Raw genomic sequence first — 20,964 nt, 5'->3', positions numbered from 1 at the left:
TCTGAAATGTTCCTACATATAAAATTATTCCAAATAGGATATGCAGATTATCTTGTTTACTTATTGTAAGTTTGAACAATGCAATTTTTTAAAATCATATTTGTATTACGCGATTTTAACGAATTAAATTTTTGATTTGGTTATATATATATATATATATATATATATATATATATATATATAAAAGCAGTCTACTCACTTATTTTTAATTTATGAATAATCCAATGTAAAAAATATTGTAAAAAAACTTAACTTTTTCACAAATCTTCCTCTTTATAGAACATCAATATAAAATACGTAATGATTATATTGTGAATGATTACGCTTATTGTTATCTTCCTAGTAGAAATAAGTAGAATAAATGCCAATGAACAAATTAAATCGACAATCTGTTTATCATTAATAATAAGATATTTGTAAAAATAAATTGATATTTAGGAAATGCTTCATCAAATATATATTTTGAATGACTTGTAAAGAAAGCACATGAGAATCATTTATATAAACAAACTTTTAATGATATGTTTAAGAAGTATTAACAAAATATTTATTGGTATTTTTTAAATGCTAATTTTTTTCGCAATTTTGGTTATTTATACATGAATACAAATAATCGATGACCATTGTACGATAGCACTACGTTGAATAAACAGGTTTATTTATATTTAGTTAATTAGTTTTGTGCTAGATAATTTGTATGTTAAAAATACCAAAAAAATATTTTGTAGTTTATATGTATATGAAATATGTACGTTTTTATGATGAATAAAATAAATACAAGTAAAAATTGTACATATTAAAATGTACAAATAAATGTTAACCATAGCTCGATTGAATAGTTTGGAAATATATGAGAAAGTAATGAAAGTAAATTTTAATATGTGAAACAAAAAAAAATATATGTATATATTTACCTGACGTTTATATAATTAAATAAAATAAAGTACAATGATTCAATATTATTTTTATCAGTTTTCGTAAAATAGATTAAAAACATAAGGATTAATTGCAAAATATGGTGCTACAAAAAGGGGTAAAGATCAATAAAAACTGGAATATTTATTATGTTTTTAATATAAAACAAATCATATCGTATATATATATATATATATGTATATATACATATATATGTTATATGTACAATAATTGAAACCTTCCCTAAAGTAACATTTTAAGGCGGATATTTGAGACAGACGCACTTATTGCACATGGTCATAAGTTACGTAATACTGATCTGGTAAAATATCCTGTATATTTTCTCATATATCTTGTATATTTTCAATCGGTAAATACGAATCATTTAGCCAGAATAAAACTTCGTAATTAAGTAGACGATTCAAAAGAAAAACACAATTTATAATACGATTTCCACAAGCAAAAAATTAAATTCTCATATTCATAATCATAATAATATACCACAAATGCCTCATTACATTTCTTCCAGGCAGGCTTCAATTATTTTGACGTAACATGATCATTATCATTTATTTGAACATATTCAGGCGGGGTCTTCCCCCGGGGCAGACGTAGAATTTCTCTGAGCTTCAATTTGCGTTCTACTTTGAGAACTTCCTGCTGCGACAGCAACTTTATGCTGTGCAGCTAGACACTGTTGTAATTGTTGAAGCTGTAAAATAAAGATAAGCATTTCTTAACCTCTATGCAATAACACAACTGATTCTATTTATTTATTACTTGATAAACTTTAAAAAATTGTTTAATTAATTTCTTTTAATTAATACATACTTGTTGTTGAGATAAAGTAGCCACTCCGAGACTTTGTGTCTGCTGACTGCATTGGCCGGTAGAAGCCCTAGCATGCAAGGATTTTGTCAATAGAGTTTGTTTATTAACAGGTACTACTTGGGAAGAAGGCGTCGTTTGCGACGCCATAAGCACAGGTTTCGTCGCGGCTGCGAAGTAGAAGAATTATATAGATATCACCGATTGATTTAAGCGCAAAGCATTAGGAAAAAATTTAGTCATTGTTTTCATAAATATCGATTTGACGTTATATTAACTTACCCACTATTGGAGTTAATACTTGTTTGTTACCAGACAATATCAACTGACTTGCTGTTACTGTTTTGGCAACTGTTACCAACTGATTCGATAAGACAGTCGATTTAACTTGATTCGATTGTACTTGACGAGTCATATGATTAAATCGCGGTCTTTGAGATCCAATAAGTTGGATTGCCTGCCCTCCCTAAGATTATAATGTTGCATGAATTAATATGAAGTGCTGACGCATGCATTTCTCATATAAAATGCTAACATATTTGTAGAATTTATATGAAGTTTCCGTCCTTTTACTTAATTCTGTATTATGCATTCTAATATTATAGAACATTACATGCTGTTATTCTATAATAATTTTATGTATAAAAAAAGTGTAATGTTCCATGTATTAAACTAATACCTGTGCAAGAGCTACTGCATTATTACTCCTAATATTTTGTTGTGACAATCCTTTTACTCCAGATGGTATTATTTGGGCTGAAATGTATATCATTAATTAAATGTCTAGAAATATGCATAACACGATAAAATATGTAAATATGACGTAAAATCAAGAATGGATACATCTTATATATGCATGATCATATTTTAATTAAATTCTTCAACTTCTAATTAAAATTTCTTATATATTAATATCAAGCCTTTCTATATCGTTTTTTTCTATAAATAAAATTATGGCAACTAAATAGTTGTAAAACAATTTTCATTTTAGAAATATACATATAAATTTAGCATGAAACATTGAATTTAGACATAAATTTAAGTAGTATTAACCAATGATTATACATTACCGATTGGCAAAGATAAGTGAGCATTGGCAGGATTGGCGATTACTACCGTTGGTGTACTTCCAGCGATAGCTGTTGTAACGACAGTCGCAGCTACCATCTAAAATAATGTAATATTCAAATGATATTCATACATTATTTACGGACCTATTTATTCCTTATGTATATATTTTATACACGAGTATTAACTTTTTCAATGCACTGGATACTTTCGTATATGAGAATTTATACGTGCATTCATGGAAAAAACTATTTTGTTCAATACTATAATTATCATATTAATTCAAGAATGTTTTACATTTTAAATTGCTTTAAATCAAAAGAATTATTTGTATAAAAAAACTGAATACTAACACTTGATACTGTCGTGCAGGTATTCGTGGCGGAAGATATAGGGAGTGAGACGATAACCCCAGTAGGTGTGACAGTGCCACCAGTGGTTGGAGATACGTTCAATGACATCGTGATAGGTTGTGACAAGCCTGGGAATGATACCTGAAATGGACAATGTATTAATTTATTTTGATCTATATCGGTTTGTAAAAAAAAAATTGCTATTTTAAACAACCTGAACATTTTGTAAACCATTTATGGAGCTTGGCAAACTGGTGAGGTTCACGCCTTGTAGATTTACGTTGGTTTGTGATGGGCTGGTCATTGGACTCGCTGGTTGGCTACTCTGACTGGAAGAAGCGGTAAGCCTTTCGAGCAGCGATGAAGTTGAATTCATTCCGGGTATCGGATTATCAGCCGACGGTGTGCCTGTACGTGTGCAGAGATTATAATACTAAGAAAAATGACAAAAATTGATATTCAAATAAAGAAAAAAAAGAAAGATTGTTAAAATTATATTTGATCAATATTCTAACGTTAAAAATATTAAATTATATAAAAAATTGACAAATAATACTGAAGTTATGGATTTACTCAAATTCTTAAATTTCAGTATAGATGTACAATCAAAGATTTAAAATCCGTAATAAATTAATTTTATTAATTATATAAAAATTATATTTTCTACGATATTTTATTGATATTAAATAGCGTTAATTTATAGATTTCGTTTACTATACCAGCAAGTAAAGCCGAAAGTCCAGGCATTGATAACCCAAGGGTAGACGTAGGATCTTGAACTCGCGCAAGTCTTACAGTAGTCGCTTTTACTGGTTGTTGTTTGCAACTTAGCTGTCCCGCTAAAGCCGAAGAACTTAGGCTCACACGTACCTAATATAAATAAACAAATTAAATATAAGAAATATTTATTTATATTATATATACTTTATATCAAACTAATTATCAATATAATTTAATTTGTACATTTAATTCTTGTAATATAACTGATAATTATTACAGTTATTATGTACATACATACATATGCACATAAACTAAAATATATTGAATGTGTTTGACGCAAAATGTAAATAAAATTTAAGATAAATTATTAATAAATTAAATTATTTATTGAACATACCTGACCAGTAGTGTTGGGCACATTGATCACATTACCATGACTGATAACTCTAGGTGGGATGGAAGCATTAAGAGAGATCCTTTGGGGTTGGCCAACTTTTCGCTGAGCTATATTGGCAGGGGTGCTATTTAATAAACTAAGGATCGCAGCATTGTTAGACTTGTTTGTGGCTTGTGCATTATTATTCATAGCTGCGGCGTTCATAGCTGCAGCATTAGCTACAAAATACACGAAATACAATATTAATTATGAATCTATAAGCATATATATTTATTTAAAAAATTACATAATTAAAAAGTAGAGATATATATTATGAATTGATAATAAACCTGCAGCTTGTTGCTGGAATTGCTGTGCAGAGTTCATGAGGGAAGTAACAAGAGCGTTTATTGCTGGATTATTTGAATGTTTCTTGAATGGCGGCTCATTTTGGTTCTGGGTAGCAGTTTCACCTATGCAATTCTGCGTTCCTGCTTGCAATTGTGCTTGCTGCGAATTTGAAATAAAAAATAAATTAAATCTTAAACTTAATACGATTACGTTGTTGTGGACAACAAAAATATCTGTTATAAAATATGTGGAAACTCACCAAGACTGGAACATTAGTAGGTGCCGTGTTATTAATAGTACCAGCCGACTTTTGAAAGACCAAAATACCAGAACCATTACAAGTGTTGTCTGCTACCGCCATCGCGGAGTTATCAATTTGCACAGACGTTGACGCGTTAGGACCACCATTAGCCAAAGATTGCCCTGAGCTCAATGCAGTAACATCATTCTGCGGGATAACTTGCGGTATATTTGCTGAGTCCACACACGCGAGATTATTTTGTGCAGAGGTAGTGGCTTCTGTCATAGCCTTCATCGAGGCTACCTGACTAGCCAAATTAGTTAGTTGCCCTTGAGCTCTTGATAAAATCTGAAATAATGCGCAGATTTAATCAAAATGTTTACACATTGTTATAAGATTGTAACAAGTACACATAACTTTATATATTATTTTGCATTTTTATGCAAGAGAGGAATTTAAGTATTCCATTTCTGGTGACTCCTTTATTCACTTGCAAAAAAGAAAAATAAACTAAACTACACACCTGTTGTGCTACTTGTTGAGACTGAGCCTGCTGTAACTGTTGAACTGCTAATTGCGCTGCTTTTGCTTGCTGTGCCTGAAAGAATAATAAAACATTTATTCAATAAAAATAGTTAAAAGAAAAAAAAGAAAAATAAGAGTTAGATAAATATAAGTTAAAAAAATAAAAGTGTCAATGTACCTGTTGATGTGCTCGTTGCATACCAGATGTACATGCAATACGAGGAGCTTGCCCTGGTATAATGTGTTTTATGCTTACAGGTTTTCTACCCTCTTCCGTAAATATTTCTTTAAATTGTTGATAATAATGATTTGCCACAGCTCTGGTACCCAATGTAAAACTAAAAAATTAATTCTTGCTATCACTTCAATAATCATACCTTTAAAATATATTATTGCTACAAAAAAGAATATATATTGATGTATTCATATCTAGAGTCATACAACACAAAACATTCTATCAATATTGCAACAACTTTGCAACATTTCTGCGAGATTGCTAAACCATTATATCGTGTTTTGTAACTCTGTACTGCAAGGCGATGTTTACAGCAATAATATAAACTCACCGGCAAGATGAGCCATTTCTCTCTCCATCACGATGATTCTTATCCATATAAAGTTCTCCCAGGTACTCGGAAGTAGCGGGCCTCTGCAGGATCGAGAGCTTTATATAATCCCGACTTTCTGCAGGTTCTAATATATATTCTTCTATAACTTGTAGCGAACAGTCTTTTGTTTCTCGTGGCCGCTCGTATGCTTTCGCGAATCTAATCAAATCCCATTACCAATTAATTTCATGAATATCTTATGATAAAAAGTCAAAAAAGAATAAAATGTATATGTTACAAAAATAATACAAACAAAAATGTGGAAAAAATATGCTTTGATAAAAACCTTAAAACATCGATTGCTGTAGACGGTGGATGCAGAGGAGGGTTTGTAAGAGAAGGCGGTGGACAGGCAGTATTGGTCGTTAATACTCTTCTTTTCGTATTTTCTTTTCGGAATTTCTGCATTAAGTCATGTATCGTTTGTCCTTCTGACTGGGCCAACTGTTCCAATTTTCTTTTTCGATTTACTGTGACCTGATATTAAGCAACACACCGTGTCTTTATATGGTCAAATCAGGCATAATAAGAAATGCAATATATGCATATTGACTAAATACAATTTCTCAAATTATTGCAATTTACAACAAAAATTTTTGTAGAATTAAATTTAGCTATATAGTTTCATTTTATATTTGTAGTGTACTGTATATAAAAATGTGACTTTATATGGTGTGATAATGACGTGATAATATTTAAATGTTGAATAAAAAATATTATATTAAAAAATTATAGAAAATTTTATAGATTAGTATTTATTGCAACTAGCTATTTAATTTTATTACTCATTTTAGATCGTAAATACGTTTTCAATTGTAAGTAATTCCAATGAAATATTACCTGAGAGAATTTTTTTGCTTGTCGCATGAGTTGATGATCAGTAAGTAATGATTTAGACTGCTTAATTCTTGTATTAGCTAATGTGGGAATAGGATTGGGATCCAGACATAGAGGACCTTGAGTAGCTGCCACTAAATGTGATTCCAATATTAACCGCTCTTCATGACTCCAATCTCCGTCACTCGTAAGTGTTGACACATCCGAAAGTACACTCTACGCATAATATAGTAATTTGCAAGATTTAATTTAAATTATATAAAATTTAATCGACAAAACTTTAATCGATATATTAATATAAAGTATATAATTGTACTTCATAAATATTTTCTTTATAATAAAAAACTATTGTGAATAAAAAACTTATGTGATCCATACTATTATATATTCTTTTTAATGTATGAATACTTTCGACCATCAGAAGACAATCTCACCTGTGTAGTAGGTTTAAGAAGTACATGGTGAACTTCGGGTTTGTTGTTTAAAAATGATCTTCGATAATCTCGAACTTCAGCAATTATACAGCCATCGTAAAATAAATGTGAATAATTGGATTCTAATTGTTCGGCTAGCATAGCTGGCAATTGGCCATTATCTATGCACGAAAGTAGCTCACCCTGTTCATAACCCATGAGTTGAGTCTCAGATAATGAATTTTTATCGTACTGATTTCCTTTATCGCTATCAAAAAATAAGATATATTAATCCTGAAATCTAATTCTAAAATTAAGGAACTGTTATTTTTAAAAATTATACATGTGAAATGCATTTTACTTCTCTGGCATGTATCTATCTCAAGCATTTTAAACCCAATTAATATTTAACATTTAATATTTTTTTAATTTAGTATCAATAGTATAGTACAATAATTTTGTGGCATACAGACGAGCACTCAGAAATATGACAACTTAAAAGTAAGCAATCAAAAGAATGAGATTTGAAATGAATAACAAATAATACTTATTTTCGCGCAAATATTGCAAAGTTTTTCCTTATAACCCAATTTAAATCCTGTAATAAGATTATCATTGCCAACTATTATTGTGTTTAAAAAGTCAGTTACACTCTATCATTACTAATTAGCATTTCAGATGTTTTAAAAAGATAATTAGTATTCTAAAAAGACACTTACCTATTTCTTACAGCTAATGAGTATCCTTTATTACCAGCATAGAGATTAACAATTAAAGTATTTAAACCTTCCCTTTTCACTAATAGTCCCAAAAGATCGCATTCATTCTCAAGATTGTGCTGTATATAACATTCATGTTATATCATATTGTATATAAAAATATATGTATATATTATGTTGCAATGTATTTTAGTAAAAAAGTAAAAATGCACAAATATTTGAAATTTGAATAGTGGACATACCAAAACTGAATCTGGGGTTGCATGAGGAACTGTAGAAAGTTCTTCAAAATAAAGTCTAGTGAGTTTGGATTGGATACTATGCCTGGAATGGCTTTGCTCTTTTTTCTGAGAGGATAATGATTTATCCGATGTTAAGGCCAATGAATGACCTTGGGGATTTTTCCAATATCTGGATACTAGATTAATCATATCCTGCATGAACAATGCAATAGATAAATTATAAAATTATAATTTTAATTTCTATGCAAGGTGTCTCAAAAAAACATTTTTTTAAGAACAAATTAAAAGTTTTGAGACATTAAAGAATTACAATTTGAAAACTATGTCACGCACCTGAGCCTGCCGACACGCATCTTCCAAAGTACAGGCTGTACCAATCATTGTAACTTCTGATTACTGATGCCACTTAATATCATATCTGATGTAGTAATAATTGTTCATATTCTATAAGAATATATCCATCAAATATATTACTTGTCTGCATAAACTCTACAACTGATATTATATATAAAATATATGTAAAATCACTATTGATTCTTGTAACACATAATTTAAGTATTCTATATAAAATATATAAAATTTAATGTTATAGCATTTCCTTTTTAGAATAAGAATAATTAGGAATAAAATAATCATAATCGTAAACTGTCTCTTTAAATTTCTAATATCTAATTTTCAATACTCTATTAAATTATTAATTTCATAATTCTTTTATATATAATCTTTTACACACACACACACACACCACACATACACACAATATGTGTGTATGTAAATGTATGTGTATATATATATATTTTTTTTTTAAATACGCATTTATATATATATATATAAATTTGTCATTCCATAGATATAACTTCTAAATTAATTATGAAACATGTTTAAAATTAATAAAAATTGCTAAAGAAGTCTCATTATAAACGTTTTAAACATAGAATAGTTTACTTTAGAATCTTTTGAACCTTTTTAGATTTAAAAATACATATTCTGACATTATAAAAAAAAGAAGGAAAAGGAAAGAAATAAAGTATAATAAACACAATTACAACAGATAAAATATATACCTTTAAATAGTGCATTTATATATATCTCTGTTTTGTATATGTTAAACAAATTTTACATTTCTTTAATTGAAATTAATATTCTGTTTCTCAGCCATATATATTTTCTATTTGCAATATCTCCACATTTGTGATAATTATAAATTTACTAGACTTTTGATAATGCCTCGACAATAACTGAATATGTATTTTTTATATTTATTATATAAATTGAGCTTTTTGCACATATATTCCAAACTTTTGACAAGAACATATATTACACAAATTTCTATTGTGGCATCACCTAAGTTAAATTGATAAAGTGACTATGTTGCTTAAAATATAATCTGAACAATCACTAAACAATAGTAAGAAATAAAACAAAACTAAATGTTAATATCCACTGTCAGAAAATTGCCGAGTGGACACAATGTTTACAAATACATTGTCACGATGCATTTTATCTAGCAACCCTTGGAAAATACATATCGGATGTTACATCCAAAAAGTTTCCTTATAGTCACTATAAAAGCATCTAGAAGAAATTGGTACTGCTAAAGGATAGGTAATTAACACATACTACTAACAAACAATTCGCATAATTTACTTGTGAAGTTAATCTACTGTCAGATACGCGATTGAATCGCCATTGCGATCACAACGTGGGATCTACATTAATGCGCATTTTTGCGAGCCCGCGCGATACTCCGTATCGTACTCGTGCGTGGTCGATGAGGCCAATCGACGTCTATCTCATCCACGACTGACGCAAGGGACGACAATATCTCGTCTGGGAAGAGTGATAAACAAGCCGAGGACCGTCGTCGCAATCGGTTTGCGCAAGGGTGAGCCGACAACTCGCGGGGAAAACGTACGGGAGAATGTAGGACAGAGTGGTGAAATCGCCAGGGCGAATTGGCGAATTAGTTTTGTGACGCGTGCGGATGATGGCAAAAATTGAGCGAGCAGAGAACGAGGAGAGGTTAGAGCTGGCAGGTCTCACGGTGGCGTGCGATCACGGCGACGATGTCGCGACGCAGCGTGGCGTCCGGATACGCGCGTGCGACACGGCGCCGTGCGGCGCGACGTCGCGAACCGTCGACCGGGTCGGAGGCGACAACCGTCCGTGAATTTACCTTCGCTGGATCGAGGAATAGGCATCGGCTGCACGCACGTCGACTCTCGGCTCGACCCTAACACGTCCTAACCTCACTCGTCGTGCTCGCTCGCTCCTGTCGAGATTTGGGTCCGGCGCGTGACGATGTCCTCGGCGTGCGTGCGTACGTGCATGCGTGCGTGCGTACGTGAGCGAGTGCGTGAACGCGTACGAACAGACGGACGGACGGTCACAGGTGCCTTCGCGTTCGTACCTAGTCTTTGACGCGAAGGGAGGCCACGGTGATGAACACCTCGACGGCTCACTGCTCGTTCCGGCGTGGCCGATATTTAGCAACAAACATCATTTCGCGGAGAGCGCAGCGTAACCTGCTACACAAACACCGCATGCACGACCATGGACTGTAGAAGAACCTTCGAAACACTCCACACACGCCGCTCTCTCTCGCTGCCGCGCCGAACGGCGACGTTGATTCGCCGATTCGCCCGCAATTAAGCCGCCCCCACATCGACACTCGACGCCCGTATGAATAAATTCGCAATTCAAAATTATGAAATCATAACATTTTATATTCTCAGTGATTAATATTGATATTATCATAATAATTGATATTATCGTAATATGCTGGTAATACGCGTTATCTATATATTTATCAATTCTATCATTATCGTCTGACAAACGCTTACGGATAACAAACACTGTCAAACATATATGATTTAGATTATAATGCACTAGAGTATTTGGAGATAAGATGCGTGTGACTTGAATGTGCTTATTTTAATGCGATAGAACGTCAGATGATGTTTATAAATGCGTATCCTATATATAATACTGATCGAAAGACTGCAGAAGCATTGTAGAAGTTTATTGCATTATGAAATATACATCACTTTATAAAATTATAAAATTGAATTGGATTTTGATTAAAAAAACTTTTTTAATTGGAAAAATTGTTGTCAATTGCATTTTCAAAAAATATAGTTTCACATGATTAATTACAGATGGACTTAAATGCAACACAAGATTACTCTCTGTTTACAATTGTTTTTAAGCTTAATGAATTAGGAAACGTGCACGCGTATACAAAATATTTATATAAATTAAAATCTTAGAAGTTTATTTTCATAATATACATATATATATTTAAAATCTTATACTACATTATGGAAAAAATATTGAATATTTGTATTGTAACAAATTTTTTTAATACTGTGTTGCAATATGCAAAATTACAATATGTTGCAAGACCAAGTAATAATCATGTAAATTAAAAAATTTTATTGGCCTCTGTTGTTTTTGACTGCACTGTTCACTGGTGCAATGTGTTCGAGAAGATGGCGTTTTGATCACGTTACTCGAGAGTGAGCATGAGTCATCGATATCGGCGAACTTAATAAATTTTTAGTTCATGCTTCTTGACGTCTAACCATCAATTGGCTCCGCATTCAAAACACGGTTGGTTCTTGTACATTAAAAAAAATCACGTTCAATGTTCCAATAAATTACCAAGTGACCGGTCACGTAACTGTATCTGCGAGGAAACACCGTGACCGTCCAACTACGTCCAACAGATTTGCTCGTAAGACGACCCGGACGATTGGCGCGCACTCGAACGTCTCCACGATTGTGATCCATCCATCGCGTGATTGTTCCTCCAGCTCTGGATCTTTCGTAGTTCTACGTAAATTCGCAGGACTTTCTCATCTTGATACTCACGATTATGATATCTCTTCAATCTCACAATCAGGTTTGCGCTCGCTTGACGTCCTATATCAATTGCATCATGCTTCTGACAGCATATTTCGCATATCTCGCATATACATGTGATTTATTCTTTTTATAAATATACTTCATTTATTCATGCCAACATTTAGTCTTTGTGTTAAGTATGCATTTGAAGACACTTATGTGCTCCACCTATTCTTTATCTGCTCGATATAAAATTACTTCTTTCGAGATTATGGATATATGAGATAGATATATGCTGCAATTGCGACATACCATGCTTACAAAACTTTCAATTCCAGCTAGTCATATGTCAACAATCACAGCTGAGGAATAATTTTCTTTTTATTTCTTATTTTCACCGAATTAAAATAAATTCTATAAGTATATCTAGAATATTATTTGAATTTTAGGTCTTGTACCATCTGTCGCAGCTAGCGTTGACAGCATCTCCTAGAACAACTACTTCGTATTCGGTTAAAGATAAGAAACAGAATGAGTCCTTACAAAAGAACGTGGAGGAGACAGTTTGTCCTGATAGTCTTGAAGAGGTTTTAATATCTATTTATTTAAACATAATTAAATTGTATGTTAAAAAATTATTAATAATTACAAAGAAATATGAGAAACACATAAAAATTGATCATTAAAAAATTGCAGTTGTTATACACACTTGTTTTATCTATATGTAATAAAATTATACATGTAAATAAAACTTTTGATTTGTGTGTGTTCCAGGCGGCAAGAAATTGTACCGAGTTACCAGAAATAAACTTGAACATTTCCAATGTATTGAGAATGAAGGACAATAAGGTGTGCTTAATGCTGGATAATGTAGCTGTCAGTATATGTAAATCTTTGGAGGAGAATAATAAATGGAGAGTATCTTATTTATCTGGCCTAAGTTTTGCCGAGAACAAACGAGACTTTCCATGCTCATCGTTCACAGAGCCTATTATTTTACCTGTTATTTATCTAACATCAAAACAGCAACACAGACTGTTGCACACATGGTATGGCAAGAAGCTACACAATCACATGCCGATTCGCACTTTTAAATCTCAACGTAACATAAAAATGGAATTAGAGCAGAATCCACCGTTTATGAGTAGAATAAAGAAATGGCTTGGTTTGTCTTCTAATGTACAAGTGGTATGACATATTTATATTTCATTTAAATGATCTGGTAATGTTTGAGATGATTTATGAAAATACAATGGAAAAAATTCATCGTTTGACAAATTTGACATTCTGATCATTATTTTTTTTTTATTGTAGGGTTTGGTATCCGAGAAAGGATCAGATTATGAGAAATTGAAGCAGCTCTTCAACAGTACTGAGACAACAGTGGATGAACAGAAAAAGAGAATAAAAATGGCATTCGTGGAGGGATACGAATGTGGATTACAACGTCAGACGCGAGGTCGAACAATGTGGCTGAAAATTATGCAGAATATAATAACTGTTTCTGCTATTATTGTTGTAATTTGGCTTTATCGTACGTGTATAAAAATTGACGTCATTTTTATTCTATTGAAAATTTTTACATTGATTGAATTATTTATATTATGCAGTCAGCTATCCAGGAGGAGGAATATTCAAACTCCCTATGAGCCATAGGATTGAAATAGATCCTGAGGACATCCATGTCACTTTTAATGATGTTAAAGGGGTAGGCAATAAATGTTTTCCAAAATATTTTATTATAATGTTGATTATAATTTTATCTATATAACTCTACTCAAATGTGTATAAGTACTCTAAACATTTGTAAAAATTACAGGTAGATGAGGCAAAGCAAGAGCTTCTGAATGTAGTAGAATTTTTAAAGAATCCTGATAAATTTTCCGCCCTTGGTGGAAAGTTACCGAAGGGAGTATTGTTGGTCGGCCCGCCAGGAACGGGAAAGACATTGTTAGCGCGTGCAGTCGCTGGAGAAGCTGGTGTTCCATTCTTCCATGTAGCAGGTCCTGAATTTGATGAGATCCTCGTTGGCCAGGGAGCCCGACGTGTCAGAGATTTGTTTCGTAAGTAAAGTTCAACAGGCGAGAAGATTAATTCTAAAAAATCTAAAAATAGTAACTAATAAATTGTCAAAATCGGGATATATATCAATACTTATGTGACCTTGCAGGAGCGGCGAAAGAAAAGGCACCGTGCGTAGTATTCATCGATGAGATTGATTCCGTGGGTGCAAAAAGAACGAACTCAGTTCTGCATCCTTATGCAAATCAGACAATTAATCAATTACTTTCTGAGATGGATGGGTGAGTTTACAAATTGATTGAAATTAAATGTGATTGTGCAATACAATATATTTTTAAAATCATTATCACATCTCTTGTATATTGGTATAAATATATAATATATTTCATGATTAATAAAATATTTCATAAAAATTCTTAAATTTTTAACTTTTTAAAAATAAATTTTAATGTTTTGTAATAAAAAAATTGAGATTTATTTAAAATTTGATTTTTTAAAGCTTTCGTCAAAATGAAGGTGTCATTGTTCTTGGAGCCACAAACAGACGTAAAGATCTTGACAAAGCGCTAATGCGTCCTGGTCGTTTTGATGTTGAGATTTATGTTAATAAACCTGATTATTTTGGTCGTAAGGAAATACTAGACCTCTACTTATCCAGAATATTGACACACGAAGTTGACACGGTTTATTTGGCACGTTGTACTACAGGATTCACTGGAGCTGATCTCGAAAACATGGTGAGAAAGAAGGTTTTACAATAGATCTAGCTACAGCATGTTACCGTATGCCAATGAGTGTTTTATAATTTGCAATCATTTTTTTTCTTAATATAGAAACATTTAGGATTTTCAAAATTATTAAAACTTAAATTTCTTAATTTATTTAATTTTGGAAGATAAATGCATGTAATAAATTTTTATTATAATGTTACAGGTAAATCAAGCTGCGTTACGCGCAGCGATTGATGAGGCAGACTGCGTCACTATGAAGCACTTGGAATATGCTAGGGATAAAGTATTGATGGGGCCAGAAGGCAAACTAAAATTACGCGATGAGGAAGTCAATCGCATTACAGCATATCATGAAGCAGGACATGCCTTAGTAGCATTTTACACGAAAGATGCTACGCCGCTTCATAAGGTCACTATTATACCACGAGGACCATCATTAGGCCATGTATGTTGTTAATATGTCTTTTAGTTTTTTATATAGACTAGCTGTGCCCTGCCACGCGTTGCTGTGGCTCTTTATTCTTATGCTACGTTTTTTTCAAATTTTCTTTGCTTTTGTTGTTTAACTTTCAAGAGCCTTGCTTTACTGTTGCTCTTTTTATTTTGCTTTGGAATAAGCATTTATCTATCTTTAATAAATCTAATATTCATTTATTCATGTACTTGTAACTTTTTTTCTAAAAGCTGCCATGGATTTAGAAATCCATTCAAAAGACTGTTTTAAATAAGTTCCTTTTTTTCAATAAAATAACAGCCATCTTTATTTTTCTTATTACCTTAATTTAAACACAATAGAAACATTATTCGCCTCTCCCGATCTCTCCCGTTTCTCCTCGTCTCTCCTGGTCTTTCCCCGTCTCTCCCGATCTCTCCCGGTCTCTACCCGTTTCTTCCCGTCTCTCCTCGTCACTGCCGGTCTCTCCCCGTCTCTCCTCCTCTCTACCCGTCTCTCCCGGTCTCTATCCGTCTCTCCCGGTCTCTAGCCGTCTCTCCCGGTCTCTCCCCGTCTCTCCCCGTCTCTCCTCGTCGCTCCTCGTCTCTCCCCGTCTCTCCTCGTCTCTCCCGGTCTCTTTCCGTCTCTCCCGGTCTCTCCCGGTCTTTCCCCGTCTCTCCCGATCTCTCCCGGTCTCTCCCCGTTTCTCTCCGTCTCTCCCCTTCTCTCCCGGTCTCTCCCCGTTTCTCCCCGTCTCTCCCGGTCTCTCCCCGTCTCTCCCGGTCTCTCCCCGTCTCTCCCGATCTCTCTCGGTCTCTCCCCGTCTCTCCCGGTCTCTTCCCGTCTCTCCCCGTCTCAATGTGTCAAAATTTCAATAATATTAATAAAAAACTATTTTTTACACTTAAATTATGGCCATCATTTTTGAAACACCGGTATATCCAAAATCAAACCCCATAAGAACACTCCCGTTTTCGAATGCAAAAACATTTACATTTTTATTTATATAGATAAAATAATAGCTTTTTTTAAAATTATAAAAAATCTTGAACATTTTATCATTTAAAATAAATTTGTCTCAGAAATCTTTAAATATAATTTGTTTATATAATTATTGAAGTTATTTATGTATGTAATTAGAGTTTAGATATTTTTATTAATTGTGTTTGATTTTTTAATTTGTATATTACATTGTTTTTCTTAGACTTCCTACATGCATGAAAAAGATGTTTATCACATTACAAAATCACAATTGTTAGCCAATATGGATTCCATGATGGGTGGTAGAGCTGCAGAAGAGTTAGTATTTGGTCCAGAAAAAGTGACAACAGGAGCGTCTTCTGATTTAGTGGTATGATTATATTTTATGTTTTGAATTTTATTTAATTAAGACGCAATTTCAGTTTAGATATTATCATTAATTTGTGAAGTTTTACTCTTAAGTTTTCACAATTTATTATATATAATAGAAATGCTATTTTTCGTTATTTAAATTTTTAATAAATAAATTTAATGTAAAAATAAAATGCATAATTATTTTATGTGTATTGGTTTTACATTAAAAAAATTTATTATTAAATGTTTTTATGTTGTTACATTGTACAATTTGATAAGAACTTTTATTTATTTGTACAAGAAAATTTTAAGAATTAAGATAGAAATGTGTATTTTTTTTCTCTTTGCAGGAGGCGACGAAAATAGCAGAGATGATGGTGAAGATTTACGGAATGTCAGAGAAAGTGGGATTCAGGTCAATAGTGGAGAATAAGAAGCTTTTCGGTAGCGGCAGCACGTACGCGCCAAGCACGAACGAGCTTATCGACAATGAAGTAAAGCGGCTTTTACAGGTAAATTTAAACGTTCTTGCATTAAAAATATAAAAAAAGATTTTTTTTCATGTGCAATACAATTTTGTCAATTATTTTGATAAGAATGATTGATTATATGGGGATTATGAATTGTAACTCTTTCTTTTACAACTAACTAAATTTTCTTTTTACAACTAACTTCTTTTATATTCATTTTGCAGGAATCATATGAACGTGCGAAAGCAATTTTAAAAACACACGCAAAAGAACACAAACAATTAGCAGAAGCCTTATTGCAGTACGAGACATTAGATGCGGATGATGTGGCTGCCATTGCAAACGGTAAATAGATTATAAAACAAGAGTAATTTTTAAAACATATAATTATAAAATAAATATAAAACATATATTTTGTTTTGTATTTTTCATATAAAATGTATGTTATACGTAACACAATATAAATATAGATATATAAGGATTTATATAGATATAAAATTTTTTTAAATAAATTTTATAATATTCGGACAATAAACATTTGTATGAAAAATATGTTTGACGATACTGTTTCAGAAACGGGACTTAGCAAACGAGAATCATCTGCAGATCCAAAGAGATCAACAAAATGATCTTAATCAGATAATATAATTATTTAAGAACATTTATCAAAAAGGAGCCAGGTATAATAATTATATAAAATTTCCGTGGAAATGCGATATATATTAGATAATAATTTTTACAATAAATTTGTATGCAAAACTTAATTCACATACGATTTTAAAACATTCGAAATGCAAATCGTGTTTTTTTCATCTTATTTCAAATGACTTTTAAAAATATTTAATAGAAATACGCAAATTGTTATTCAAATTTAATTATTCAAATATTAAAAAATAGATGCTGTTATTATCATACAATCTACGAAGATATTGTTTTTGAAACGTGCATTAAAACTATTAACTTCATTATATTATAAATATATTTTCTTTCATTTTCTTCGTTATTTAGATTTTTAATAAATTTTTAATAAATTTATATATGAAAAAATAATATGCTTAACTATTCTACATATATTTGATAAATAAAAAATCAAAATATTACCATTGTTCATATACTAGTAGTTATATATTTTTATTTTAAATTGATTTTTTATAGTAGTATTTATTTTTCAACTGCATCTATTTTTATTATTGATTAAATGTAAATTTTAGCAAAGTTATCAAATGAATAAAGATCGACGATTTACTTGAAAATTGAAATAGATTTTAAATTACGATTTAATCGGTTTAAACAAATAACGAAACAAGTAATATAGAAAAAAATTATTTTACTAGACAAGTTGTTTTTTGGAAAATTTATTAATTTTTCCTTGCAGTTTCTTTTTGATCAGCGTTTGTTCAATAAAAATTTAAACAATCCACTTTTTTCCTTCAAATCCCGTGGATTGTTGACAAGAAATCAGTTATTGGCAATTTCGTCTTCCCTTTGCACTTGGGATTCGCAATCGAAGAATCGCAGAGTACTTGAGTATGGCAGTATATCCGAACTATGATAAACTTTGATTTATTATTAAATAAATATAGATATAAATTGTATTGAATTATGTATATACACACACATATTTATATACATATATCTAAAGATTTTTATGCCTGTTATTTAAACCCTTGTTAGCCTTAAACATCTATAATTATATAATAATTATACTTTTTTGTTATACATATGTCTTTCCGTGGATAATTTAAATTTTTTAAGAAAATTACAAAATATGTATATGAAACTGCACAAGGAGAAAAGAACTTAGTAGAATCTATCAAGTGTTTTCTACCGAATACAAACAGTATAATTTTGAAATATCTTTAAAGCTTCGAAATTTTCTATTTGACTGTTCTTATTTTGATAAATATACTATACACATATATATATATGAGATATAATGCTATTTTTGTGTAAATAATCTATTGCTGTTTAATAATTTTTAATGGAGTGGTTTCTGTGACATAAATATATATACTCATGTTGTTTATTTTATAAACGCACAGTGCAACGTGGGGTAATCGCGCATCAGGGGAAGTACAAAATGGAGTGTCGAACGATCGTTCCAATACCTCAATTAAGGTAACGTCGGTTGCGATATGTTTGTGTTTGCTCACGATGTTTGGATTTACTCACAGCACGGTAACGCATACGTTGGTACATTTGTGCCATGTCACGACTCATTGCATTTTTCTATGCATCTTAACGTATGCCGATTGCGTCCGCGATAATGAATTAATATGACAAATGATTGTATTTAACAGTTTTTGTGATTATTTCCATATAAATGAGTAGCACGGTCAGAAAAGGAATGATTTGAAAACGATCAATATTATATGCTATATTTTACATTGCAAATGTACATACATACGTCATAACGCAATGATGATATATTGAACTTTGTTACATATACAGGGTATCGTGTAAAACTTCAGACAACGTTTACAAGCAGGTAGAGCGCATTAAACTGAACAAAAGTCCTTTACCGTTTTGCAATTTTCGCAATAGTTATGAGTTACTGATTACACAAGGATATAAAAAAAGTGGTTGGTCCGGCGGACCAGAGATTAGTCGATTCTTATGTATTTTGACTCGTTGAATTCGAATCCAAGGTCAGAATTACTGAATTGGCTCATTTTTTCCTTAAAAAAAAAAAACACTTTGTATGCCTGTGTAATCAATAACTCATTAACTATTGCGAAAATTGCAAAACGGTTTTCTGTTTAGTTTAATGCGCTCTACCTGCTTGTAAATGTTGTCTGAAGTTTTACACGATACTCTGTATAGATAACAAAAAAATTGCTAAAATTTCGATGTATCTATAAAAATGACTATGTCGTATCGAAAATTTAAACATTCATTGAACGAAGAAGACACTAATTTTAAACACTATAATTTTAAGCAAAGGATCATTGCGTTGATACACGAAATTCGATATAATTTTTGATTGAAAAATATCAGCTTTATGTTTGTAATAATCGATTTAATAATTGTAAGCTATTAAGCACACTTTTTATAAAGGCTTTATTACAAATTATTCATAGACTTGATAAGAAGGGGATTGGTTTTAAACATTAGATAGTTTTTTAAACGAAGAACTGTCATTTTGTAAACAGAATGTTAATGCATTTTCTTAAAAAATAGCATTTTGTAATAAATAATTTAATCGTAAGCTAATAAGTATATTTTATAAATTTTTAAAACCCTTATTAATTATAATTAGACTTGATAATGAGAGCTATATCAGTCTTCAATTTTCTGGGAAAGCGCAGCTACAATTTTTCACCTTTTAGTGTCGCAATCATTTTCTTATCAACTACGAGGAAACAGTTTCCTGTGCTTTTTATCTTTAAAAAAATTCAATTAGCACGAAGTCTCTCCTTGATCTCTCATCATCATCATCAACATCATCGTCTCGATGATGTAACCGCATTGTACGAGAAAAGCGCGCGATTTATGCGCTTTACCGGAGCTTGTGCTGGAGCTTTAGTATCGCAATTATATCGGACGTGGGCCGGAGATTGAGTCGGGGCTCATAATTCTCGTCGGTCGTAACGTTCAGCTGCAGGCCGTTCGTTCGGCCGTGCCTGCATTTCATAGGCCGCCAGATGTTACGCGTCTACATATCAGCGGTCCGCACACTTCACGTGTGCGCTGTACGTACGTACGTATTCATTACTAAATTACAAGCAACGCGAGCGAATAGCGGGCGGGCTCACTCGCTACGACGCGACGCGGCCTGTGCAAAGCGTGCAGGGACCGGTGCATTTCAACCGCGAATCGCCGATGGCACGTAAAACAACGGCGGGCCGAATCAGCGGGTTCTGTTTGTTCGCCCGTGACGGAAACCCGCGGCACTACAACTGCCATTCTCTCTCCTTCTCTATCTCCTCTA

General features: G+C 32.0%; 2 protein-coding genes across 4 annotated transcripts; one reads left to right on the top strand and one right to left on the bottom strand.

Annotated features, from left to right (window-relative positions):
• Positions 1-469: 469 nt before the first annotated feature.
• LOC105836282 (transcription factor SPT20 homolog) lies at positions 470-11,240 on the bottom strand. Of its 2 annotated transcripts, none has more exons than XM_012680217.3 (21): positions 10,373-11,240; positions 8,530-8,640; positions 8,197-8,388; positions 7,955-8,073; positions 7,257-7,503; positions 6,826-7,038; positions 6,272-6,462; positions 5,944-6,144; positions 5,556-5,715; positions 5,376-5,450; positions 4,871-5,200; positions 4,611-4,770; positions 4,282-4,499; positions 3,884-4,034; positions 3,379-3,572; positions 3,165-3,305; positions 2,814-2,910; positions 2,423-2,499; positions 2,026-2,209; positions 1,747-1,913; positions 470-1,627 (listed from the first exon to the last, which is right to left on the bottom strand). In XM_012680217.3, the coding sequence occupies exons 2-21, from the start codon at positions 8,575-8,577 to the stop codon at positions 1,499-1,501; spliced, it is 3,294 nt and encodes a 1,097-aa protein (XP_012535671.1). In that variant the 5' UTR covers positions 8,578-8,640; positions 10,373-11,240; the 3' UTR covers positions 470-1,498. The 2 variants fall into 2 exon arrangements, with proteins under 2 accessions (XP_012535671.1, XP_012535670.1); XM_012680216.3 differs by having other exon boundaries at positions 10,607-11,239.
• Positions 11,241-11,737: 497 nt separating this feature from the next.
• On the top strand, positions 11,738-18,678 carry LOC105836284 (ATP-dependent zinc metalloprotease YME1L). Of its 2 annotated transcripts, XR_003626913.2 has the most exons (14): positions 11,738-12,100; positions 12,492-12,629; positions 12,817-13,230; positions 13,357-13,576; positions 13,653-13,750; positions 13,862-14,105; positions 14,213-14,345; positions 14,564-14,801; positions 14,998-15,240; positions 16,433-16,579; positions 16,914-17,075; positions 17,258-17,378; positions 17,607-17,713; positions 18,409-18,678. XR_003626913.2 is itself a non-coding variant. In XM_012680219.2 (13 exons), exons 1-13 carry the CDS (start codon positions 12,074-12,076, stop codon positions 17,660-17,662), a joined length of 2,241 nt encoding a protein of 746 aa, XP_012535673.1. In that variant the 3' UTR covers positions 17,663-17,951. The 2 variants fall into 2 exon arrangements, 1 of the variants encoding a protein (XP_012535673.1); XM_012680219.2 differs by lacking the exon at positions 18,409-18,678 and having other exon boundaries at positions 12,074-12,100; positions 17,607-17,951.
• The last annotated feature ends 2,286 nt before the right edge of the window (positions 18,679-20,964 follow it).

The sequence above is a fragment of the Monomorium pharaonis genome, chromosome 11, assembly GCF_013373865.1.
Source record: "Monomorium pharaonis isolate MP-MQ-018 chromosome 11, ASM1337386v2, whole genome shotgun sequence".
Taxonomy (NCBI): domain Eukaryota; kingdom Metazoa; phylum Arthropoda; class Insecta; order Hymenoptera; family Formicidae; genus Monomorium; species Monomorium pharaonis.
The sequence above is the reverse complement of the archived record's forward strand: the minus strand, read 5'-3'. Positions and strand labels throughout refer to the sequence as shown.

What these genes read in the sequence shown, in the direction of transcription:
- LOC105836282 (XM_012680217.3), bottom strand. Translation starts at nt 8,577, where the DNA reads ATGATTGGTACAGCCTGTACTTTGGAAGATGCGTGTCGGCAGGCTCAG. An exon ending in ATGCGTGTCGGCAGGCTCAG is followed by an intron (nt 8,389 to 8,529) that starts GTGCGTGACATA and finishes TTGTTCATGCAG; the next exon opens with GATATGATTAATCTAGTATC. An exon ending in TGCAACGAGCACATCAACAG is followed by an intron (nt 5,451 to 5,555) that starts GTACATTGACAC and finishes TTATTCTTTCAG; the next exon opens with GCACAGCAAGCAAAAGCAGC.
- LOC105836284 (XM_012680219.2), top strand. Translation starts at nt 12,074, where the DNA reads ATGATATCTCTTCAATCTCACAATCAG. An exon ending in TGTTGTAATTTGGCTTTATC is followed by an intron (nt 13,577 to 13,652) that starts GTACGTGTATAA and finishes TATATTATGCAG; the next exon opens with TCAGCTATCCAGGAGGAGGA. An exon ending in AAGTAAAGCGGCTTTTACAG is followed by an intron (nt 17,076 to 17,257) that starts GTAAATTTAAAC and finishes TTCATTTTGCAG; the next exon opens with GAATCATATGAACGTGCGAA.